Source organism: Pteropus medius, unplaced genomic scaffold (genome assembly GCF_902729225.1).
Source record: "Pteropus medius unplaced genomic scaffold, Ma_sr-lr_union100, whole genome shotgun sequence".
Lineage (NCBI taxonomy): Eukaryota > Metazoa > Chordata > Mammalia > Chiroptera > Pteropodidae > Pteropus > Pteropus medius.
This window is the reverse complement of record NW_024349804.1, coordinates 7,464,682-7,489,427: the sequence shown is the minus strand read 5'-3', so window position 1 is coordinate 7,489,427 and position 24,746 is coordinate 7,464,682. Positions and strand designations below refer to the sequence as shown.

Genomic DNA, 24,746 nt, shown 5'->3' with positions numbered 1-24,746 from the left:
GCTTTGGAACAGACCAACCCTACAGTCCAGGACTAATATTTCTAAATGTACATCATGGAGAGAAGGAGTAGACCCTCAGTTCCTTTCTTTCCAGAAGGCACTGATTGCTTTAAGCAAATAATCTCAACTCCTCTCCAGCCATGGGTCCCTGAGAAGAAACACCTTCATTAAGCAACTGCCAAATGCTTCCTTTTATGTACAGCAGGAAAAGAATCACATGAGTGATTTCTCTCCACAACAAAAGTCTCCTTCAAGGTGACTTGTACTTCTACCTAGAAGTGGCTGGCACCATTTTTTTTTAAATTCTATCTCATCAGGCACGAGCACTTTGTTAGAGTATGTTAAGAACTGTGAGGAAATCTAGAAATTCTCAGGATAACCATTTTATTTTGAGGATGAGAAAACAAACCCAAGGACTCTACCTGATTAAGATCCGACCCTATAAAATGGTGGTTTCCAGTGGGGAGAATAGAGTGATGGTGTCTAAGGGTACAAACTCGTAAGAAGTAGTAAATAAGCTATAGATATCCAATGTACAGAACAATAAATTAGACAATATTATTATACCGTAATCGTATAATGTGATAAATACAGCTACAATGGCAATCATATTATAATATGTAAATATATCAAAGTGACAGGCTGTACATCTTAAACTTATACAATGTTACATGTCAAATTTATGTACTAAAAATAATTCTACTCTAATTTAGCAAGAAAACTGTGCCTCACTTCTGTGTTTAAGGCATTGTTTTTACCACCCCCTGATGGCACTCAGATTTTGGATGGCCAAAAAATTCAAAAGACTATTTCCTCTAGATGAGAGCGTGGACAGCTAAGGTGAAATGAATCTTATCAGAATGGGCCAAGCCCAACAATCCTCTTGGTGAAATTTGTGGTCAGTGTCCACTTCCGTAACTTCGGAAATATTTCTTCTAATTATTGTTCTCAATTGCTCGAGAAGAATGATGGAGAAAACAAGATTAAAAACAATTTTTCTCAGTCATTTAATTTCCATAAGTGACACCATGAATTATATATTGCCGTTGCCAAGGAGACATAAGAAATATGTATCAGAAGGAAACAAAGAAATTGATTACATAGAAAATGAGTCATCAAATGATTTGGAGAACCATTCTGCCTTTTGAGTTGTTATGATCAATTCTCTATAGAAACAAAGATATATTAGTCTTCTAAAAATACCCAATCATTTATCCACTCGGAAGAGAAATAAGAAAAAGATCAGTATTGTACTGGTGACTCTCTCATTTTACAGCACATAGAATGAGAGGCCATTTTCCTGCCTTATTTATCAGACTAGGAACATCTCTTCCTGTGGTTCCACGAGGCACCACCCAATCTAGGATCTGAAGACGCTACCTTGAAAATTCTCAAATAAGAAACAACTTTTCTCTAAGTTAACAACTACTTTCCAGTCAGTGAGTAATTTTTATTTCCTGAAACATCCACGCAGTGGAAAACAAATGAAGAGGGGAAAAATTAAGTAAACAAATGTGAAAAAGAGGCCACGACACACAGAGCTAGACGAGCCTCTAAACTTTGCAGTCAACAAAGGCAGCCACTTGGGGTTTATCTCAAACAAAATCATAATTTTAACCGACCCCTGATTGCGCCTCACCCAACAAATGACTTCCAGGGCCTCTGGCTCTTTGGGACTAACGGAGAAAATTATTTTTAGCACAAGTATTTGGAAACCTCTGAGAATTTGGATCTGTTTTTCTGTCTGGTACCAAAGCAAGCTTCTCTCTGGGCTCTCATGAAAGATCCTGTCTCTTGTGGATTTAGAATCCTGGAGCGACACACCATCCCAAAGCAAGGTATAGTGTTTACTCTTTTTTTTTTTTTTTAGAATTTTGGCAAATGTAGGTGCAATGCCTGTATCATTATGGTAGTTTTTGAGTGTATTAAGCAGACAGCTCTATATAAAGAATCCATGGAACTGAAGTCCTAGGTTCAAATCTCTGGTCTGACACAAGCTTTGTGACCACAAACAAGTTATCTGACATCAGCTGCCTGTCCAACCTACCACCAAAGGGTTTTTGGGAAGATGATGAGGCCTTAACATTGCTGTATTGACTACAAAATATTTGACAAATGTCAATATTTATTACTACTGTGCCATCATAGCATTTTCCATAAAGTAGCCAAAGCTTTATAAATCATGAACAGTTGATAAAAATAAATATTGATGAATAAATTTTTTTCTTCATTCGACCTTTGTTGAGACTCTATTATAGACCAGTCTTTGTCCTGAATGTTGGTGCCACAAAGTTTATATTTTGGAGGAGAAAAAAGCAAGGAAAAAGTCATAACATAATGTGGCGTGTGGTCTTCTGGGGTGAGTAGTGACAGGAGATGGGAAGGTAATTCATGGCCAACAGGAGAAGCCGGTCTAAGAAGGAAAACTGAGACCTCAGAGGCAGAGCTGAGGATCCACGAAACAGAAGGACCTGAAATGTGAACACACAAGGTCCCCATCCCGTCTTGCTCACAGTGCCACTCCTAATGCAGCGAGAGAAGGAAAGCCTGCTGTTGTGAAATCGCTCTCTGCAGGCCAAGGATATGTCTCATTTTGGCCGTCCCTGGTTACCTACCCTCTTTCTAATGATTTCCAGGCAAAACACATTTTCAACTTGAATTAATAATCAAGTCCAGCCCTTTGTCATGAAGTAATGTTACCATTTCCTTCACATGACATAGGGGAAAACTCAAGGGTTTGGAGACAGAAAAGAGCCCTATCTATGGCTGTGTGCACTTGGGCCCTCGGTCTCAATTTTCTTATTTATAAAATAAAAGTGGTGTGGGGGTTAAGTAAATGTTATCTCGAAAACACCTTACACAGTAATAAGACTAACATTATGTTGCCTACATCTCAGTATTTTTTGTTTAGTATTTTTTATTAGGGTAAAATATACGTAACATTAAATTTACCATTTTTAAGTTATGGTTCTGTGGCAGTAAGTACATTCGCGGTGTTGGATGGCCACCGGACCGCCATCCACCTCCAGAAGCTTTTCATCTTCCCCAGCGGAAACTCTGTACTCATTAAACACTGACTCCTCCTTCCCCAATCCCCACATTCCCTGGCAACCATCATCTTACTTTCTGCCTCTATATGTTTGGCTATTCTTGGTACATCATATAAGTGGAATCATGCAACATTTGTCTTAGCATAACGTCTTCAAGATTCTTCCATGTTGTAGTATGTGTCAAAATGTCCTTCTTTTTCGAGGTTGCATGATATTCCGTTGTACGTGTGCACCACATTTTGTTTATCCAGTCATCTGCGGACGGACACATGGGTTGCTTCCACCTTTTGGCTATTGTGAATAATGGTGCTACGAACACAGGTGTACAAATATCTCCTGGTCCTTGTTTTCACTTCTTTGGGGTATAAACCCAGAAGTGGAATTACTGGATCATATGGTTTCTTAAATTTTTGGAAGAATCACCAGACTGTTTTGCATAGCAGCTGTACCGTTTTACTTTGCTACCAACTACAGTTTTTATTTTGTTCCAGCTTTATTGAGTTATAATTGACACATAACGTTGTGTAAGTTTAATGGGTACAAGGTGAAGAAGATTTGACACACAGGTACTGTGAAATGATTACCACAATTAGATTAGTTAACGCATTCATCGCCTCACATAATTATCATTTGTTATGTATAATGAGAACATTTAAGATTTGCTTTCTTAACAATTTTCGAGTATATAATACAGTATCGTTAATTATAGAAACCATGCTGTACATTAGATCCCCAAAATGTATTCATCTGATAACTAGAAGTTTGACCATTTGATTCTAATGGGCTGAATTTTAAATGTGAACAAATGGAATTAATATCTCCCCATTTCTCCCACCCTCCAGCCCCTGATAACCACCATTTTATTCTGTTTCCATAAGTTTGGTTTTCTAAATTCCACATATAAGCAAGATCATGTGTTATTTGTCTTCGTGTTGGACTTATTTCACCTAGTATAATGCCCTCAAGTTTCACCTATTTTATAGCAAATGCAAGATTTCCTTCTTTTTATGACTGAATATATATATTTTTATATATGTATATATAATATATATAATATATACAATATATATAAAACATTTTCTTTATCCATTCATCTGTTAATAGACATAGGTTTTTTCCATATCTTGGCTATTGCGATAGTGTCACTGTGAATATGGGAGGGCAGATGTCTCTCTGACATTGTTTTCACTTCCTAGAAATGGGATACCTGGTAGTTCTATTTTTATTTTTCGAGGAACATCCATATTGTTTTCCGTAGACGCTACACCAGTTTACACTCTTACGAACAGTGCACAAATTTCCTCTTCACATCCTCACCGACACTGTTACCTCTTCTCTTTCTGATGATGGCCATTCTGACAGGTGTGAGGTGATAGCTCATTGTGGTTTTGATTTGCTTTTCCCTGACGGTTAGTGAGGCTGAGTATTCCTTCGTGTACTTTGGTCATTTATATGTCTTCTTTGAGAAAACGTCTATTCAGATCCTTTGCCCATTTTCGATCAGATTATTTGCTTTTTGCTATTGAGTTGTATGAGTTCCTTATATATTTTGGATATTAACTCCCCATCTGATATATCGTTTGCAAATATTTTCTCCCATTCCTTAGGTTGCCTCCCATTCCATAGGTTTCATTTTATTGATTTTTTTTTTTTTTTTTTACTGTGCAGAAGCTTTTTTGTTTGATATAGTCCTTCTTATTTATTTTTGCTTTCGTTTCTTGTGCTTTTGGCGTCATATTCAAAAAACTGTGGCCAAGACCAATGTCAATGGTTTTTTTCCTATGTTTTCTTCTAGAGATTTTATGGCTTCAGGTCTCACATTTAAGTCTTTAATCAATTTTGAGTTAATTTTTCGAGAGTTGTAAGTCAGGGGTCCAATTTCACTCTTTTGCATGTGAATATCCAGTTCTCCTAACACTGTTTACTAAGAAACTATTATTTTCTCTTTGAGTATTCTTGGATCACTTGTCAAATATTAGTTGATTGTATATGCGTGGGTTTGTTTTACTTTTAAAATAAAAGGAAAAATGCTGTTTACAAAGGGATCTCAATTTGTGGACACATTTTCTAGAAGTTCAGTTATTGAACTGATTTATTCATTATTTCTTCAAGTGTTTTCCATGGCTAGTTTAGCAAGAACAAAGGGTTCTATCCCCTACCCCCACCCCCCAAAAAAACCTTACAAAACGTTATATACTACATTCCTGCCTACAGATTCAAACTACACATTAACATGGAGGTTATGAAATCCATAGCGTCGCTATGTAATTTTCTAAATTATGTGCTTAAACAACTAAAAACCTGTTACTTTGTAGCTCCTACAGAAAAAAAATAAAAATAAACAGGATGGAACGTCCTTTACAATTAACATCATGGACAGATCTGTTCAAGATTAACAATATTTCCAGAGCTTTGATTTTCTAACTCCAAAGAAGCATAATGGTGAAAAAATACATGTTTTAGCACATGTTGTATATAAATTTTCAAAATTCAATGCAATCTTTCAAAGCATTTTGTATGACACACTGCTAGTGTGTTTGTTTTCTTTTTGAAGTTTGAAAATGTTCTAAATTTAGATCATGGCATACATTGAGTTTTTTATTTTAAATTGGGCAATTTTACACTGTATAAATTAAATCTCAATAAAGCCGTTTTAAAAAATGTAATTTTATAAAGCTATGACACACATAGGTCAGTCTCAGCCAAAATAACCAAATTCATTGAAAAGCAGTGGGGCAGTGGGTGAAGGATGCATCATTCGATATAAGGTGTTGAAATATAAAATTGGATCCCTATCTCACACTTTTTATATCAGAAAAATTCTAATGGGTCAAATTTTAAATGTGAACAAATGGAACAATAAAAGAACGGGGAAAAAATGCAATAATTCTCTTCAGTATCTTGAAGTATAGAAGGGCTTTTCAACACAATAAATTGAACCTCAGAAGTCTGGTTTCATGATAAAAATATTCAAAAATACATGAACAGAGCAAAAAACGCAAACTAGGAAAAGGTTTTTACCTCTCGTGTCATAAATAATGTGCTAAGAATATGTATATGGAGATATTCACTGCACTATTGTTTATAATAGCACAAAAATGAAAATATCCCAAATATCCATCAGTAGGAGACTGGTTAAATACAACGAATATTCTATAGCCACTAAAAAAAAAAAAATGAGACAACTCTATTATACTGATAACAAAAGGATCTCTAAGCTATGTGAAAAAGCAGAAAGTCACACGTAGTAATGCCAACACACAAGAAACTAGCAACGGTGATTGCTTCTGGAAAAGAAAATTGTATGTCTGGAAGACTAGGCAGAAGAAATTTACCTTTCATTAAATATTCTCTTTTTTTTTAAATTTTATGAATGTGCATGTTCTATCTTTATAAAAAATAAACACTTAAAATATTTTTAAATGTGATAGACTAGACAAAATTAAAGCAACTTAAGTTTTTTATTTATATTTCTCAAACACTGAGAAAGGGACAAATAGACCCCAGGAATATTTTTTTTAAAATCCTCTATATCCTCATTCTCTCGTAATTCTGTCATATCTCATTCTCTTTATTTTTTTCCCCCAAAACTCACACTTTCCCTTGCTAAAAACAACAACAACAACAACAACAACTTCTCCTCTGCCCCCAGCCTGAGTTGGGGTTTGTAGTTGGAGATATCAATGACCTAAATGGATAATCATTTTGTGTGCCTTTCAAAAGATTCTAACTGGAAATGCTTTCAGGGTTTACACTTCTGTACAGACAATATTCTTGTGCACTTGTCAATGCGAGGCAAACCATTTGTTCAATTAATGCATTTGTTTCAGACATTTTAATTTAATCCTTCTCTGAGCACTTTGTTGCCTGGCTACCGGAAATGTTAATATCCTTTCTTCCAAGTACATCTTTAAAATTTCTCTTTCCACCCCCCACCATAACCTAGACCCTTACCAAACACTTCTTCATAGACTGATCCCTGACGACTGGTTTGCTTGCGCTTTTGGAATCTCCATCACAGTGTCTGAGATGTCACTGCTCAAAGCAACTTCTTTCCAGATAATTTTAAGTCCCTCTTAGAACCAACTCCTGGCCTCAGCTATACCATCCCATCCTGTGTCCGGTTAAAAGCCTTTTTATGACTATCTTCCATGGGCAGGTTTTCCTCTTTCAAATCCCTTCTCAAAGCCTCCTCTAATCAGTTTTTTTAAAGAAAGAAGAACTAGCAAGATTATCATTGCATCTTGTTTAAACTGTGATGGGAGTACGAATACAAGGCTCTTTCCACTTCCTTCATCTGAGGCGCATTTGAAAAAGCTGGTATTTTTCTCAGATCTACTAGGCTTTCAGAAAGTGCCTTAATCGCAGTTGAACAATAAGATCAGTAATTCTGAGTGTGTGCTGTATGACAAATCAAGCAGACAGAGCATGACAGAGATGTTCTCCTTGATTTTGTGGGGGAGGCCCCACTGATAATATGAAGATCAAGGATATGGAGCCTATATTTGGATAAGTTGCATCAGTAGTTTCTCACTAATAAGATTTCTAGGAATCAGACCTGTTTTGTACCACATGTGCACACTGTTTTTCTCCGTTTGTCATTCCATTATGCTCTGGCAAATTTCTGGGTCTCATTCCAAGATGTTGCAATTTTCCCATGGGTACCATAAAAGTGGTACAGCATTCCTGATTCATTTTCTGATGTGGCTGTCAAAAAAAACAAATAAACTTTATCCAATTGCTTTTCCCACATTTTATAATTATCTCCTTGGGGTAAGTATATGCCAGGCATCTAGATCAAGCGCTGCATAGCTTTCTCATTAAAGCACAGATCCAGCTCTTCAAAAACTACTCATTTAAACCACCCCGGAACCTCGTGTATACATTCTCTCATCCAAGACTCTGCTTATTCTAAAGACCATTTAGCATAGAAAATCAGGTGTCCCCGGCCTACAAAGCCCACCCCTCAGCTTATATGCCAAATGTCATGCTAATAAATGATCCATCATTCTCAGCTGCCGGGCTTTATGAACGGGAAAAAAACAAGTCCCTATTAGATCATAGATGAAGATACCTGTTGCCTGCTTCACTCAGAGCACGTGGCACTTTGCATAGTTTAATTTCACTCAGCTCTTTAATTGAGCCCCAGTGCTAAGGGCTTAATGGGACACCATGGCATGATATCCTGCAGATTTTAAATGAAAGTTTGAGACCACCCCTCCCCACCCCCTCACCCCAGTCCATGCACAGTACTTCAACTAGCGCTAATTGGCATTACATGTGATTATGAAGTGAAAAACATGGTTTTTCTGAAAATACCACTCCCTGTCTCCTACTTTAAAAAGCCTAGAAATTCTAAGAAAACAACCATGGATGCATGCAAAGATTAGATATAAAGATATCTATCATGGTCTTTATATTAGCAGAAAACTGGAAACAAAGGTCTATAGTGAGGAATTGTATACATAAAAGATAGTGCAAAAATTTTTTTAATGTTATGAAGACTTTTTTGACATGAGAAGATGCTCCTGCGATATTGTGAAGTGAAAAAAGTTGCAGAATTGCAGGAATCAGATGATACCACTTTTCCCTATAGCACGGGATAAAAAAGACTGGAAAGATACATATATCAAATGTAAAGAGTTATTATCCCCAGGTGGTGAGAATACTGTTGACGTTTATCTTACTTATTTGCATCCTAATTTTCAAAAAAAAAAAACATTTCTTTGGCAAAAAGAAAACATTATTTATCAAAGTCCATCATTGACTCCTGCAGAAAATATGCAACAAAGGGATTGATTTTGAAATTCTTTTCATCAAGCCTTCATCTCCGCCAACCCTTTTGTGGGGCACTGAGAACTCTCTATCACTAATACATCAATAGTTTCCAATGGAATTATAAGGGTGAACAAGGGTTGTTTTTTTTTTGTTTTTGTTTTTTTTTACGCGAATGAAGAGGTGAGTACTGGAGTGAATTTCTGCAAACGTCCATTCTCGTGTTCAGTGATACCAAAACCTCCTCCTGAGAGGGTACATTATGTCTGTGTCTTTTTCTTGCAGAGCCAAAGATGTTTGTCTTGCTCTATGTTACGAGTTTTGCCATTTGTGCAAGTGGACAACCTCGGGGTAATCAGTTCAAAGGAGAGAGCTACTCCCCGAGATATATCTGTAGCATTCCTGGCTTACCTGGACCTCCAGGACCCCCTGGAGCAAATGGTTCCCCTGGGCCCCATGGTCGCATCGGCCTTCCGGGACGAGATGGGAGAGACGGCAGGAAAGGAGAGAAAGGTGAAAAGGGGGCTGCAGGTAATGAATTGATAGAGTTGCGTAAAGCACCCCCCACCTGAAAACTACTCCCTATCTCTGCTGCTTTTCCCAATGGGACTTGCTCCTTAAACCCCTTCTCTACTTCACCTTCATTAATCATAACTATTTATCGTGCCTTGCACCTTGACTATGCTTCAGATACTGCTCTAAACCCTTTCTGTGGCTTCCTATTTTATCGTAATGACAACTCTTTCAGGTGGAAGTTATTACATTTCATAGATGAGAACACTGAGCAACGCCACGAATAAATGAATTGCTGAAGATGGAAGTGCTCATGGCTGGCAGAGCTGGAGTCCAACATCTGATGTCCGTGACCACTGGGCTGTTACAGCCAGCGGGCAATGGCTGGATGTGACAGGGTGCAGATGGGTGGACAGACAGATGGGCAGGAAGGAAGATGAAGTAGAGGTAGAATTAGGAGCCAAAAGCACAGGTGCCATCCTGCTCTGCACTAATAACCTGCACAAAGACACATAACAGGCTTCTAGATTTTATTTTTCACAGATGAAATGACAACGGTGCTGTTTGTCACATTCTCACCTGTCCTATAGCAACAAAAAAATAGATTTCTTATAGCTCTTTACAGCAACTCAATTGTCCCCTAATCCTTCAGTAATTTTCACTTTTTCTCACAAATAAGTTGACCCAGGAAGCTTGCCAGGTTCTGCAATCCTTCAGAGTAAAACAAATTAAAATTCTGGAGAGGCCATGTTAACTCTAAAAGAGGAAGTGATTTGGAATCAATCTTTGAAAACAAGTTTCTGAGTGTAAAAGTTAGGACAAAAAATAGAAAGAAAATATTAATAGATCTAAGAAATGTGTCTCTATCTAGTCATTGCACCTGATTTAGTGGTGTTATGTGAAATAACAGCATAGTATATATTCAAATTATTGGCTAATAATTCATTTCTGAATTTGTCATGCAGGAAATATCTGGCAAATCAGCAGCTACTAAATTTATGAATATTATTCTATATCGGATAAAGAATCTTTAGGTAAAGTTTAACATCAGATTTTTAAAAACCTTTAATTTGGAGCTTAAATCTTATTTTTCAAACTCTTTTATATGGCAACACCAATAAACACAATTTATTGCTGTATCATGATCAGGTATATCCTTGAAATCCTGTAATATACCAGGATCGAAGTTAGGTATTACTAGCTCTTTTATTTTAATGTCTGGAAGCAATAGTACAGTGATTAGACAAACATGCATTGGAGTCAGAAAGACTTAGGCTAAAATCTTGGCTCCTTCAGTTACTAAGTTAGCATCCTTGGGCAAATAGCCTTTTCAAGCCTAACTTTCCTCATTTGTAAATAAGGGGCGGTAAGGATGATTGTGAAGAATAAGGACAGTAATACAAGTAAAACACTCAATAGAATAAGTGCCATGTGGTTAGCATTTAGTATATGTTAGCTGTTATTACATATTAATTATATTATGATCTGCAAAATGAGTCATAGCTAAGTTCATTAATATCCAAAGCTATATAATAAACTAGAAATGAGTTGTCTGTTTTATGAGGTAGTTCTAGTGTTATTTAAAGATATGTTTATGGATAAGCATTCATATTAAATCAAATGTTCATAATTGCTACAATTTTAACCAGGTATAAGGCCAGCTACATGCCCATATTCATCAGTCCATTTATTCATCCATCCAGTCATGCATCACTCATTCAACAAGTTTTGGCACCTAATGCTATCCAGGATTGTTCTAGACCAGGGTTTTACAATCTCCACATTCATGACATTTGGAGCCGATGGTGGGATGACTGTCCCATACATTTAGGACATTCAGCAGCGTCCCATAGATGCCAGTGACATCTCCCACCAATGTGATAATCAAATATATCTCCAGACATTGCCGTCTCTCCCCTGTGGAGAGTGCAAAATTGCCCCTGTTTGAGAACATGGTTCTAAAAACTGAGAAGACAAACACGAACATGACATTGTCCTTGCCTTGATAAGCAAACATTTGGGTGAGGGAGGCCAGTATAGAAAAACACAATCGCAATGTCGTCGTCATCATCATCATCATCATCATCATCGTCGTTGTCATCATACCATTTATTAAGAATTTACTAAGTGTCAGGAACTTTTCTTTTAATGCTTATTGCCCACTACAACCCTATAAGCAATCATTATAATCAGTAATAATAATAATAATGTTACGAGTGAAAAAATTTAGATTCAAAAATGAAATTACGTTCCCAACCTGAGATGATTTAAGTCCGATACCCACATATCCACATAAGTACGTATTACAACTAAGAAAGGAAAAGTAAAAATGCCTTTGCGATTGATATAGAGAAGCACATCTCACTTACAAACAACAGGGACAGAGCTCTGAGGCTCTGGGGACATACTTTCGGTGTTGCTGGAACAGATCACAGCATGGCTGGGAGCTTGTTTCCTCTTTCTGTTTGAGTGACACCACAAAGGTTTTGTTCGTGGGCACTTGATGAATATCCCCACCCCACCACATGCAGACACTCCAACCAAGTGCAGGCAGAATCAAGCATATTTTTTCATCCAATTTCTCTACCCTAAACACAAATACAGAGTTTATTATACTGAATTATAAATTTTTTGTTAAAATATCTGCCTCCCTCACTGGTCTGTAGCAATTACTGTTGTGCCATATTATCAACATTTAATTTAATCTGAATGCACATCCATATAACTATCTTTAAATAACACTAGAATCACTTCATGAAATAGATATTTCTGATTTATTATATGGCTTTGGATATATTTGCAGATAACAGCATAATACATAATAACTGCTCACTTGAAGGTAGGACAAATGTTGCTGTCCCACTCAGCCCAGTACAGTACCTGGCGTGTCGTGGATGCTCAATCAATACTAGACGGCTTAGACAGATGCGTGTACTCACACAAAAATCCATGGATGGATGGGTGTGTGGATGGATGGATGGATGGATGGATGGATGGATGGATGGATGGATGGAAGAAAGATATGGCACTGAAGAAAAAAATCTTTGTAAGCCCGTATCATGGCTTTCTCGCCAAGCTTCAGTACCTACACATAGACTAACACTTTCCCCATAATTCTCCTCTCTACATGAGGATACATCGAATTGAGTAGGGAGAGGGAGAATGACCTATTCCTACTTTCTAGTCTTCATGAATTGGTCCTTAGCACAAGGACACATCTGTCATGCAAACAGAAAGAATTACTGTAATTATTATGGCTAGTCCTTGATTATCTAAAAACCCAGTAGTTTGGGAGAGTCAATAACTATAAGAAATCTAAACATCGTAAAGACCTTTTCATTGTAAAACCGCATCTTAGTATTTTTGTTTTGGTCTCAAAGAATGTTCGCTAGGAGGAGACCTCAAGCAATCTAGTCCAACACCTTCATTTCTTTTCTTTTCTTTTCGTTTTTAGGCGAGGCAACCCTTGGTTGACCTCACAGTTTGCAAGGACCTCATCAGCTTACAATCCCTTATTTTTTATTTATTTTTTATGCCTACAGCATCTGGTCTTCCTAGGTGGTCTCCCATCCAAGTACTAACCAGACCCGACCTTGCTTAGCTTCTGAGATCAGACGGGATCGGGCTTGTTCAGGGTGGCATGGCTGTAGACCCAACACCTTCATTTCAAGAACTGAGAAACTAACGTCAGAGAGATGAAGCCCCTTCGTCAAATTCACTTAACTAATCCATGGCTGAACAAGGTTTCATCCCTGGTCTGCTGAGTTTCTGTTTACTGCTGTTCCCACTAGGTTTGAAAGGATTTAGATTCAATGTCTTCTTCATATTACAAAATGGAACATTTAGAACTCAGACAAGAATCAACTTACCCAAAGTCGAGTATACAATGAAATTTAACGGTCAAAATTTTTAGTGGTGCCAAAATGGTTTTTTTTAATTAATGCATCAAAAGTCACTGATGAAGACAGCAAAAGTTAAGGTCCTATTGAAGACAAAGTAGCAATTTAGAAAACGTTTGATTCAAAAGTTAATTTATTAGCAAAATAATATTCATGTTACACTTCTATCTACCCCTGCCCCCCACTCCCTCATCCCCCCCCCAAAAAAAGCAAAGATTAAGAGGTCAGACTATTATGACCTTATTTACAAAATAAATATCAAAGTGTGTTCTGCCTGGAGTCAGTGGAATTTCAACTTAAAAACAAAAGCCTTCTACAAGAGAAGGGCCCTGTGGTCGGTAATAATACTGATCCTAGTAACACATACAAAAAATAATGCATTCATTATAGCATCTTTTGTGCATCATAAATGGTTAAACAGCATCTTTCCAAAATTATTAAAACAAAGTACTTGTTGTTTTAAAAGTCAAGCTTTAATTCTCCTCAAATTTACATTATCTAAAATACTTCATTGCTAAATTTGCCAAATAACTAAAAAATGATCAAATTCATACACTGATGCATGTGCAATATTCAAATAAATGATAACAAAGCACTATCAAGATAAAAAAAAAAAGCTCAGCTTATTCTGTTCCTGAGAATGAATACATAGTTAAGGGTGAAACTACACAATATATCAATGATATATTTCTTAGACTACAACAGTGCATTACTAATTATCAATAATTTGGATACTTTTTGAAAAAGTACCATTATGCAGACGCTATTTATGAAATGGATTTAGCCATAAAATTGAATGATCTTTTTTATGCTATTCAGTCATTGCTATTACACAGACAGTTTAAAAATTATATAGATGTTGCTTATCTCTTTCAAGCCATGATCACAATTTCTCTGCATTTAGCCTATGGTTGATCTGTAGACATAAAGATTTGGACAAAGAGAAAATATTTCACTATGGTGATTTTGTATTTGTTGAAATCTTTTCACAGCTATTATGTCTTTTCTATATATAAGGAGACCCAGAGAAAGTAAGGGATTTGCCTAAAACAATACAACCTTTAGCTGCAGAACCAAACAGAATTTAGGGTTCTTGATTCTAGCCCCAAAGGTAAGAGGCATTTTGAGGAAGGGGAAGCATCACTGGGCTAAGACTTGGTTTTCAGCCCTGGCCATGCTTCACCTCGCCAGGACTCAGCTTTCTCCTCCCAAAAGAGCTACTGCGCGGTGGTGGCAGCGACTGTTGTAAGGTTATTGGAGCATACTGAGCCCTCGCTCTGTGCCAGACGCACTTTACCGCTTACACAGCAGCTGCTGCCCAGGAAATGCTCAGGCTCCACAGCCAGGCAGGTACAACTTTAGATGGCAGCTCCATCACCATCTGTTTCCCTGGGCAAACTAACTTCGCCACGCCTCACCTGAGATGGGAGTAATCATAATTCCCAGTTCATAAAATGGTTGCAAAACTTAAAGAAGATAGTGCATGTAAACAGAGTGCTGTTTCTGGTACATAGTTATGTTCAGTAAATATGAGCTAATCTCATCTTGCTTTGTTCTCTTCTGTTATTAATACTAATAGTAGAAATGGGGTCTGAAACTGAATAGCCTCTAAGGATCCTCCTTGTTCTGTCTGCCCCCACGATCCCACTCGGGGAATAATATCATTTTCATTAAATTCCTCCCATAGTCATGAGCACCTGTACATGGCTAATTTCGCGGCCGGTGACCCATCATCAAAACGATGATGAATTATTTTAAATTAGTCAGGATTTAAATGATTTCTCAACATACTCGGAAAAACAGTGGAAATTCGGACGAAAAGTTTCTATTTCCATTTTAGCGTATCAGTGATTTTTTGAAAAGATTCCTCGTTGAGTAGTATTCCGTTGAAAGTTGTCTGAAAAGACAAATGTGGGGCATGCTGGGATTACGCGGGCATGCTGTTGGAGACTCTTTATTTCGAGGAATGATTAATTAAACTGCAAACTCTTTTCAAAGGTTTCAGAGGTAAGACTGGACCACTGGGCCTGGCTGGAGAGAAAGGGGACCAAGGAGAAACTGGGAAGAAAGGACCCATGGGCCCCGAGGGGGAGAAAGGAGAAGTAGGTCCAGCTGGGCCTCCGGGACCGAAGGGTGACAGAGGCGAGCAAGGGGGCCCAGGGCTGCCTGGAGTTTGCAGATGTGGAAGCATCGTGCTCAAATCTGCCTTCTCTGTGGGCATCACGACCAGTTACCCAGAAGAAAGGCTACCGATCCTATTTAACAAGATCCTCTTCAATGAGGGCGAGCACTACAACCCAGCGACGGGGAAGTTCATCTGTGCCTTCCCGGGGATCTATTATTTTTCTTACGATATCACATTGGCAAACAAACACCTGGCAATCGGGCTGGTACACAACGGGCAGTACCGGATAAAGACCTTCGACGCCAACACGGGGAACCATGACGTGGCTTCGGGGTCCACGGTCATCTATCTGCAGCCGGAAGATGAAGTCTGGCTGGAGATCTTCTTCACTGACCAGAATGGCCTCTTCTCAGATCCCGGTTGGGCAGACAGCCTGTTCTCCGGATTCCTCCTATATGTTGACACAGATTATCTAGATTCCATATCAGAAGACGACGAGCTGTGATCAGGACCGCTGACTGGTTCCAAGATCCTCGTGGGAGATACTTCGATTTCATCTGGGGCCCTGGAAGGTGGAGCAAGAAGTAACAAGACCCAAAGAGACTCCCACTCAGAATCCAGAGCGTTTGCAAACAGCTCTAGCAGAATCCATTAAAACAAGATGAACCACCAAAATGTTCGAACCACAACAAAATGAATTATATAAAACAATAACCCCAGATATGAATTCTCTTGAAAGCAATGTTCATAAATATTTAAACAAATTCAAGACAATGTTAACAAATTTTCTATTAAATTCCCTCAGTGATAAAACCAGCTGGCAATGATATCGTCTCATTAAATCTTTATAAAATTACATTTTTTGCCTGTTATTTAAGAGAATCATAACATCCCAGAAATGTCTTCGACAATTCTCAAAAGGCTATAATTAGTCAAAAGCCAAAGGTAAGAGATGCTGAGTAATTTCAAGAATGCTAAAGTGAAGTGATAATGTTCTGTTTTATTATTTATTTCTTCATGCTTGTATATATTTACTCAACAACTCTTTAATAAGCCTGTATAAACTAGATATTATGATGCCGGCTCAGATCTAATAATAAGTTAAGACAAAATCCTTGCCTCATACAGACTAGCGTGTGATGAGCATACTGTCACAGTTCAGTGTGACAAGCATCAAGGCAAACAGACTGACTCGATGGGGCCCAGAGAAAACATGGAGAAACGTTAGGTGCACTAGGATGTGTGTGTTCAAGAAAGTGGAAGGAATGTGAAGAAAACAAGGAATTCAGCCATGGCATTCTCCTCGTCCCATCCTCGGAACACCACTGGTATCTGCAGTCAGGAAGGGGTGAAAACCCTGGAGATAGAGGATGCCTGGAAGGGGGTAACGGGGCTGAAGAGAAACAAGCTACCGAGATCAGCCGGGAGGTCGTTCTCTGAAACCCTGCAGCATAATAGCTTCCCAAGATGAATATCTGTCCTCTTAGCTTTCTCACAACTAAGGGAATTACTTTACATCGTGGTTAAGACATATATCTCGTGGGTTTCCTGGGTATTGAATTCAAATAAAGCAAAGCATATGCCCACTGATTTCTGAGTGAGCTGATGGGAGGAGTGAATAGGAGGAAGAGAGTCCAGACGTCTGAGCAACTAGCTGTTCCTTCCAAGTCTCACACCTCCCTGAGTCGCATCCTGTCCTAGGGTCAGCTTCTTGTTCCCCACTGAACTGCAATTCCTCACTTAGTGTCACCCATCGTTCTATCATCCGCCGCTCCCTTGGCTTATAGTAATAGTACTTCTTTATTCTCCCTTTTGGTATCTTCTACTCCTCCGTCCACGCATTCCTCCCTCTGCTCATTCATTTAATCAATATTTTTAATGCTTCCTATGTGTGAATCGCCCCGGCGGGTTCTGTGAAGGTGGAGGACGTCAAGCGAGCATGGCACAGGCCCTGCCATGAACTTTCAAAGGAGTCAGAGGAGGAAATGACATGCACACACACACAAAATACCTAGAATTCTGGAGCCGGACATGCTCAAATATGCTAAGCGCTAAATTGGAGATAAAGACAAAATGTCGTGAAAGGAATGCTGAGGGGGAAAGTGTTGACTCCCACAGTAAGGAATGAGAGAAGGGAGCTGGGGAGATCTCTGTTCTCTGGGCCCAGAGCGATGGACAGGACTTGGAGGGGCCGAGGCGGAGGAAAGAGCACTCCAGAGGCGATACGGAACGAAGTATGAAAATAGAAACGGAGACTCAGAAAAGAAATCCATGGGCCACATTTGCAAGAGCCCTGAATGTCAGCCTGAGGATCGGGGACCTTAATGCTGAGAAAGCATGGAGCCCTGGGTGTTCCCGAGCCGAGTACGGCCGTGGTCAGAGGTGAGATTCACAATTATCGAGCAGCTGCATGTAACGGCAAGGCTTGTTTCTCCCATCTTCCAGACCTACCTCGCTTCCATCATCTTCCTCTGGCCCCTATCCTTTGTCTACTGGTTCCTCTCTTTCCGAGTTAAGATATGGGTCTGAAAGACCAAGGGCAATGAACATTAGACAAAAAGAGCAAAGGTGGTTTGAGATAATCACCTGCCTCTGGATAACAGCTGAACCTGGACATCCAACCTATAAAGTGTACAAAACAGCCAACAGAAGAAGCTAATCTGGGGACCATGAAAAATATGGGCCCTTTGAAGACTGTGGGATTTACTGGAGAAACTGGAAATGGAGAAGTTTTTGTAGATAGTCATGACCCACAAGATTATTATGTAATTTAAATTTTCTTCTGATCATGGTCCTTTAATTCATTCATTTGGGAGACATTGCTTACTTGCTTATATTTTAAATGTTTCTTTCATTAAAAAGCCTTTGTTAAGTAGCTTTTTAAACTAAAATTTCTTTAGCTGTTTGTAGGCCCAGAGATGAATTTTATTTTGAAATATCTGGTGAGATGGTGATGGGGATTAGGAGCTAACGTGGAAAACAAAAGGTTATTTTAGTATTAAAAAAGATAAACTTTTAAGCAAGTGCAAGTGTCTTTTATTTCTGGGAAAAAAAAAAAAGACAGATACAATTTATCCACACTTACGTATATTTGTGTAAATAAAGTAGACGGGCAATTTTGGTTTAAAAAAATCCGAGTCTCGTTCCAATCATTCTTCGTAAGGGCTGACTTGGAAGGAATACGTATTAAGAAATAGTCATTGACTAGATACCATCTCATTCCAGAAGGATCTGAAGCCACTTCCAAAGATAAATAAAATACAGAAAGAACACAGTAGTCAGAAGCAAGCGAGAATAAAAGAGCAAAACAAACAAACAAAATAGGCAAGAGTGAGGCTAACGCAAAATTGCCCCCACCCGCACACGTGGGTGCCTGTGCTACACACTTACGGGACACGCGTGAGACCTTGTACTGCGCATGCAAAGGGCATCCCCAGGTCATTTATCAATACAAAGCATGTTGTTTATGGTGAAAAAATGATGCCATAAACTCTGAATATACTTTTTCTCTGCCACTCTGAAAAAGATTGTGAACATAAATACATTTGAGATGTCAGCTATTTGTTGTCTTATACCTTCCTCTCTCTCACCTCTGGAGTTCCACTTGTAAAGGACATCCTATGCACCCCGTCCCCAAAGCCAAAATCTACGACACATTCTAGACGTCTTCCTTCTCTTCCCCACTGAATTTTGTTCGGCATAAAATTCTTATGGTTCTAGCCTTTACGTGTAAATTTCATTGCACGTTTCCGTCCCATTGTCAAGATTTGTTCATGTACTCATCATCACTTCTAGTAGGAACTTTTTAGCTGAGCCTTTGCCTTCAGCCACAACCCTCCAATCTGTCCTCCAAATTAATTTGAATCTGTCCTTCTAAAATAATAATCTGGTCATGTGACTCCATGGCTTAAAAGCCAGCAGTGGCCCTCTAACTCCTACAATATAAAAGGTGTCTTGAACTTCTTCGGCCTTATCTAGCATGCATTCCATATCCTTTTTCTAGCATGCATACTCAATTTCCTTCTGAAGGACCAGCCTCGCTTACATGCTAAGTCTTTGAGCTTCTACGTAGAATTGGCTCCTGCACTAGGCAATTCTCAGACCTGATTGGCCAGAGCACAGCATTCCACTTACCAAAATAATTAAGTCAGATGACTCAGTCAGAGCTCGTGAGACTTTGCTGGGACCCGTATGGAAGAGCATCTTATTCTTTTCTACTGGGCTTGAGCCTGTGAGCCTCTATCCACCATTGTACCATCATAAAGCATAATACTATGTGAGAATGGAGCTGATCATAGGTGCAGCAAAGAAACAGAGGTAAAAAGAAAAAAATAGATCTTTGAGTCTTCATCTGAACCCTGATCCAGACATGTCTATAGCCAGCTCTCCCTCTGGAATTTTCGGTTACGGTAGCCATAAAATGCCATTTTTACTTAAGCTCTGTTAAAGGCAAGTGTTTGGTCACTTGTAAAGATGTTACGCTACCTAATATTAATATGAGCACCCTTTAGCAAAGCACATTAGGCCCTTTCGGATCTATCATCTGCTTACCTTTATAGTCACATCACCAAAAGCACCCACATGCAGCCTGTAATCCGAGCACATGCAGATAACAGCGGTCCTGGGATGCCCGGCCCTCGCCCGCCTCCGACCTTCCACACGTGCTGTTTCGTTTGCTCGTAACGCCATTGCCGTCCTTGTCTGCCTGACGAGCTCGTCCTCCAAGGCTCAGCTCAAAAGTTACTTTCTTTTCTCTAATCTTTCTCTTCCCTTGCGCCCAACAGGAACTGCAGGCGACCTCATGTGTCTTCCTTACCACCTGGGAACTTGTGCATAGTCACGGTAGCAACAGTGAACACTTTCTGAGCGCTAGTTCAAGTGCTTTACATGTAATAGCTCACTCTGGTCTTCACGATCATTATTCTCTCCATTTTACAGATGAGGAAACTGAGAGACAGACAGGTTAAGAAATGTGTCGAGTAAATAGTAAGTGGCACGGGGGACCCAGGGAGTCGGGCTCCAGAGTTCACCCTCCTGATCATCACGCTGGGTCCTTATCCCAGTTCACATTCATTTCTCAGTATCACCATCATTGCATGGCTCATATGGTCCTACGTTTTTCCATCTGATGGAGATTTTGTCCTATTTATCTTTATATTCCAGGACTGTAGACAATGTCTGCCATCATATGTGCTCAATAAAAGTGTGATAAATTAGTCAATGACAGGTCTTTTCAGTCACAATTTTTACAGGTGGAAAGAGAGAGAGAGAGAGAATTAGTTCACAACTGAAAAGCCTTGTGAATATCCTGTGGATTCATCAAGACTTTAGATTACAACTGCCAGAATCCAACTCCAACTGGCTCAAGAAAAAGGGGACTCACTGAAATAAAAGAAAATTCTAGAGCCAGATCTGGGCACTCATTCATTGTCACCAGGATTTTCTCTCTCCCATCAAAGATTACCGTTCCCCACTGCACAGTTCATTTTCAAGCAGGCTCTTGTCTTTGCGGCAAACATAGCCATATATATAGATTTCTCTTTCACAATAGTCCCAGCAAAAGAGCTGGGATGACAGCTTTTTGATTCCGATTGGTCCTGCTTGAGGTATGGGCCAATCCCTCAGTCAATAATTGGCCAAAGGGATGTGCTTTTCTCATTGGCCACGCCTATATCACATGCCTACCACTAGAACTAGGAACAGAATCAGTCCCACCTGAACCACTGGATTGTTCTCCTAAGGAAAATAAAGGTGCCGAGTCTACAAAAGAGAGCTTGGTTCATGGACAGTCAAAGGCATCAGGTGACCTCTCCAGGCTGTCTCCATGCAAAATCAAAACCACATTTACTTTGTCCGCACGATGCAAAATAAATGTGTTGCTAAGATGATTTTTTATCTGAGACAATCTAACGTATACCATATTTGTTTAGAATGGACTAAATATTTTATACTACACGAGCCTGGCGTTTGTGGTGATCTCACGCTATTGACTATCATAATGCTGGCTCCCTATCGACACTTTTCATGAAAGAACGTCTTATTCTCAATTAAAATACTTCTTCCCCCCAACCTTCTAATTGTTGATATCAGTATCCTAGACTGTGCAACAATCCGGGCAATTGTGTTTGATTATTATAAAAGACGAGGGTAGCACTCTTGGGGATTCGTCTTTTTGTGGAACCAAAAAAGGGCCACTAAATCCAGTTCATTCCTCAGCTGACATAGTGAGGGCATGGGAAGACAGGGATTAAAAAGGCCTCCTAGGTCATCGACCACACCGCTGTCCTCGTGTGTTACCTCTTGTTTCTTGAGAGACCATCAGCCAGTGCCAAGTAACAGCAGCAGCTACCACATCCTCTGTGCCTTCTTAGTGCTGGCACCACACTGGGTCCCTGCTGCTGGTACCTTATTTTATCCTCAGGAAAAGTGGTGCCTCTCCCACTTCCTTCCCCCATCGGAAGGAGGAACATTGCTAGGGATGTGTCAGGAGCCCCAGGGCTGCGATACGATTCAGCATGACAAGGAGGGACAAGGTTCAGACCACACACCAAGGTCTCCCTGTGTTCTTCTCTCTTGGGAACGTGCCACTCAGGGTCCAGCAGCAGGGTGCATTCAAAAGGTTTTCACTACGGAGATTGGAATGAAGAACTGTATTCAGAGGTGCTGGTGGGGTCCAAAGAACCAAGTCGGGGGAGTGAGGTATCCAAGGGCCAGTGGCAGCAGGAATCCATCGCCACCCCAAGGCCTGAAGTGGGGGAGGCAACAGTGGTTGTTGAGTGAGGTGGAGAGCTGGAGACTTGCAGAGGGACTGTCCTCTAGAAACCATGCTGTGGAAGAGCCCGGCCACCGTCAGAGCCATAAAGGAGCAGGGAGGAGGCCAGGGACGTGAAGGCCCCGGCCACATTCTCCTTCTACCCCTCCTCCCACTCCTGTCTGTACCTCCCACTGGTCAGGGGGCAAAGGAGGCTGGGTGACGCGGTGTGCAGAGATGTGCTTCCGGGGCAAAGAGCAGTGCAGAGGACAGGAAATGGGGAACCAGGAGAGGGATGGGGTAGAGTGGAGATTAAATAGCATAAGGTTCCCCGCTCCAGTCCCTTCCCTCTCTAGATTCTCTCTCAAACCCCATGCAGCAGGTGCGATGAAACTGGTGACCCATCTTGGGAAGAGCAGGAGGGCTCCTCAGGGCCGCCTGCAATGCATGCGCGACGATGCCCTCAGCTCTCGGCGTGGTCCAGCCCCAGCTCCACTTGGGAGAAAATTCCACGGGAGTTTGGGGTCAACATCTTGCAGCAACAAAAAGAAGGTTTTGCCAGTGTCCCCTCTGTAAGTCTCCCTCCCAAGCCTGCAACAGCCGCAGCGGCCGGTGGAGTCAGGCCTTCAAGGTGCCAGCCAAGTAGCTTTCCGGCTCGTCACGAGGTAAATGCTGCTCCCACCCTGTTAGACGTGAGAACGCTGAGGCTCCGAGCTGTGAGCAGCTGGCCCACAGTCAGGCCGAAGTGAAGGTGGCCCGCCAGCCTCCGAAGCCCGTGCCCTGTCCCGAGCCCACACGCCTGTGTTCCCCTGTCTCTCAAGACCTCGCCCTTAATACATGGTTTTACAAACAGGTCACTGCCCTGTGAGGGGAAGCCCCGTCCCTCACTTCTCTTCCTTCCAAGCCGGTAAACACTGCTTTCCTCCTACCTCGGCTGGGAGCTAAGCCCATCACCATCAGGGTGACTCACACACGACCGGAGTAGCCCGTGTGGCTAGACCGGGCAGCTCTGCAAACGCTAAGGCGCTGACCACCCTCGCTCTGCCCGAGAAGCAAAGGCTGGCCCTAGGGGGCCGGGGCCGGGTCTGTGGGTCTGGGCGGGTTCTGCCAAGGAGAACCCGGGACACCTCCAAGCATCATCATTGACATCATCATGTTTAAAAATATCAGGCGGCCTGAATTCCTCTCAGTTCTCCTCACAAGACAGTGCCTACAGTAAACACACACACACACACACACACACACACACACACACACACACACACACATTCTCATCAGCATTAATTCTATAACAGAAGCCAGAGAGAGCAGGACCACACTTTCCAAGACCTCAAGTGTCCCTCGGTGTGGTCTGTAGATCGAGTCTAAGACGGGTCAAATATTCAGGCAACTGAAGGGTCCTTTGGAGAAGAAGAAAAAAAAAACATAAAACTCTTAATAAGATTATTTAAATCTATACCAGAGTTTCCAAGAGACACAGCGATGCTTCTTTTCTTTATGTTCCACATCCGAGTTTCTCAGCCTCAGCCATATTGACATTTGGGCTGGATCGCTCTTCGATATGCAGGTCTGTCCTGTGCATCCTCGGACATGTTAGCGGGACCCTCGACCCCTACCCACGAGGGGCCAGTAGCACCTCCCCTCCAACCATGACAGGCAATACCTCCAGACTAGGCCAAGTGTCCCCTGAAGGAAAATTGTCCCCAGCTGAGAACTCCTGTACAATCTGGTCATGGCGACAGGGTCTACTCAGTCTCTACAATCCACCTGTTTGCCAACAACCATTTCTAACTCATCTTTTTAGATAGATGATGATAGATAGATAGATAGATAGATAGATAGATAGATAGATAGATGATAGATAGATAGATGATAGATAGATAGATAGATAGATAGATAGATAGATAGATATAGATAGACAGATAGATAGATAGATAGATAGATAGATAGATAGATAGATAGATAGATGATAGATAGATGGAACCACAAGGCTAGTCACCAGCTCAGGTAAGATATTTGTCCATGTGTTCCCTTCTGAGAACCCTTTGTTGAACAGCACCCTGTCCTAGAAGAAGCAGCAAGGAACTACGTCCTCATCCCAAGTCCCTCTTACTCGGGCCAAAATATTTCTATTTTGTTTTGTCTAAGATACAAAAACCACGTCTCTGACTTCTAAGAAAGTATTCTAAAACAATAATTAATAATGTGTGCAAATGTTTAATTACAGAACGAGCCTTGCAGCAAAGTTTGTAAGATGGGAAATTGGGAAATAGCCTAAGTGTCCGATAATAGAATATTGGGTAAATGAGCTGTGAGACATTCATCAATAGTCATTAAAAGTGACGAGAATGGAAATGCATTGGCACCATAAGATGTTCATGAGATATTAACAGAACAAAACAGATGACTAAAAAATACTTTCAGTAATTATTCTACATTTAAAGTGTGTTTGTATATGTGCATAAAAAATGTCTGAATAAAATTAATCATTAATAGAACATTTTAAATTTGTACCCTTTTGATCTGTATTTTCATTTTTATAATAAACATATTTTACTTACACTTACATAAAACTTTTTACGTAAGCTCTTAGAGAGTCAGTACATTACTATGCTCCAAAAGAATTGCAGATT

At 40.3% G+C, this 24,746-nt stretch overlaps 1 protein-coding gene and 1 non-coding gene across 5 annotated transcripts in view; one reads left to right on the top strand and one right to left on the bottom strand.

The window, feature by feature from the left end:
- Positions 1-18,620, top strand: part of C1QTNF7 (C1q and TNF related 7) — a 92,271-nt gene extending 73,651 nt beyond the window's left edge. For 3 of the 4 annotated variants that reach the window (XM_039838163.1, XM_039838161.1, XM_039838164.1), the window contains exons 2-3: positions 9,111-9,356; positions 15,236-18,620. In XM_039838163.1, coding sequence (XP_039694097.1) covers positions 9,111-9,356; positions 15,236-15,867 — 878 coding nt within the window. In that variant the 3' untranslated portion in view covers positions 15,868-18,620. Of the gene's footprint in view, positions 1-1,612; positions 1,839-9,110; positions 9,357-15,235 lie in introns of those variants that run through there. The other variant, XM_039838162.1, reaches the window with a different exon arrangement.
- LOC120583009 (5S ribosomal RNA) lies at positions 12,872-12,990 on the bottom strand. The gene has a single exon (XR_005647700.1). It is a non-coding gene; the product is annotated as a 5S ribosomal RNA (ribosomal RNA).
- Positions 18,621-24,746: the final 6,126 nt, after the last annotated feature.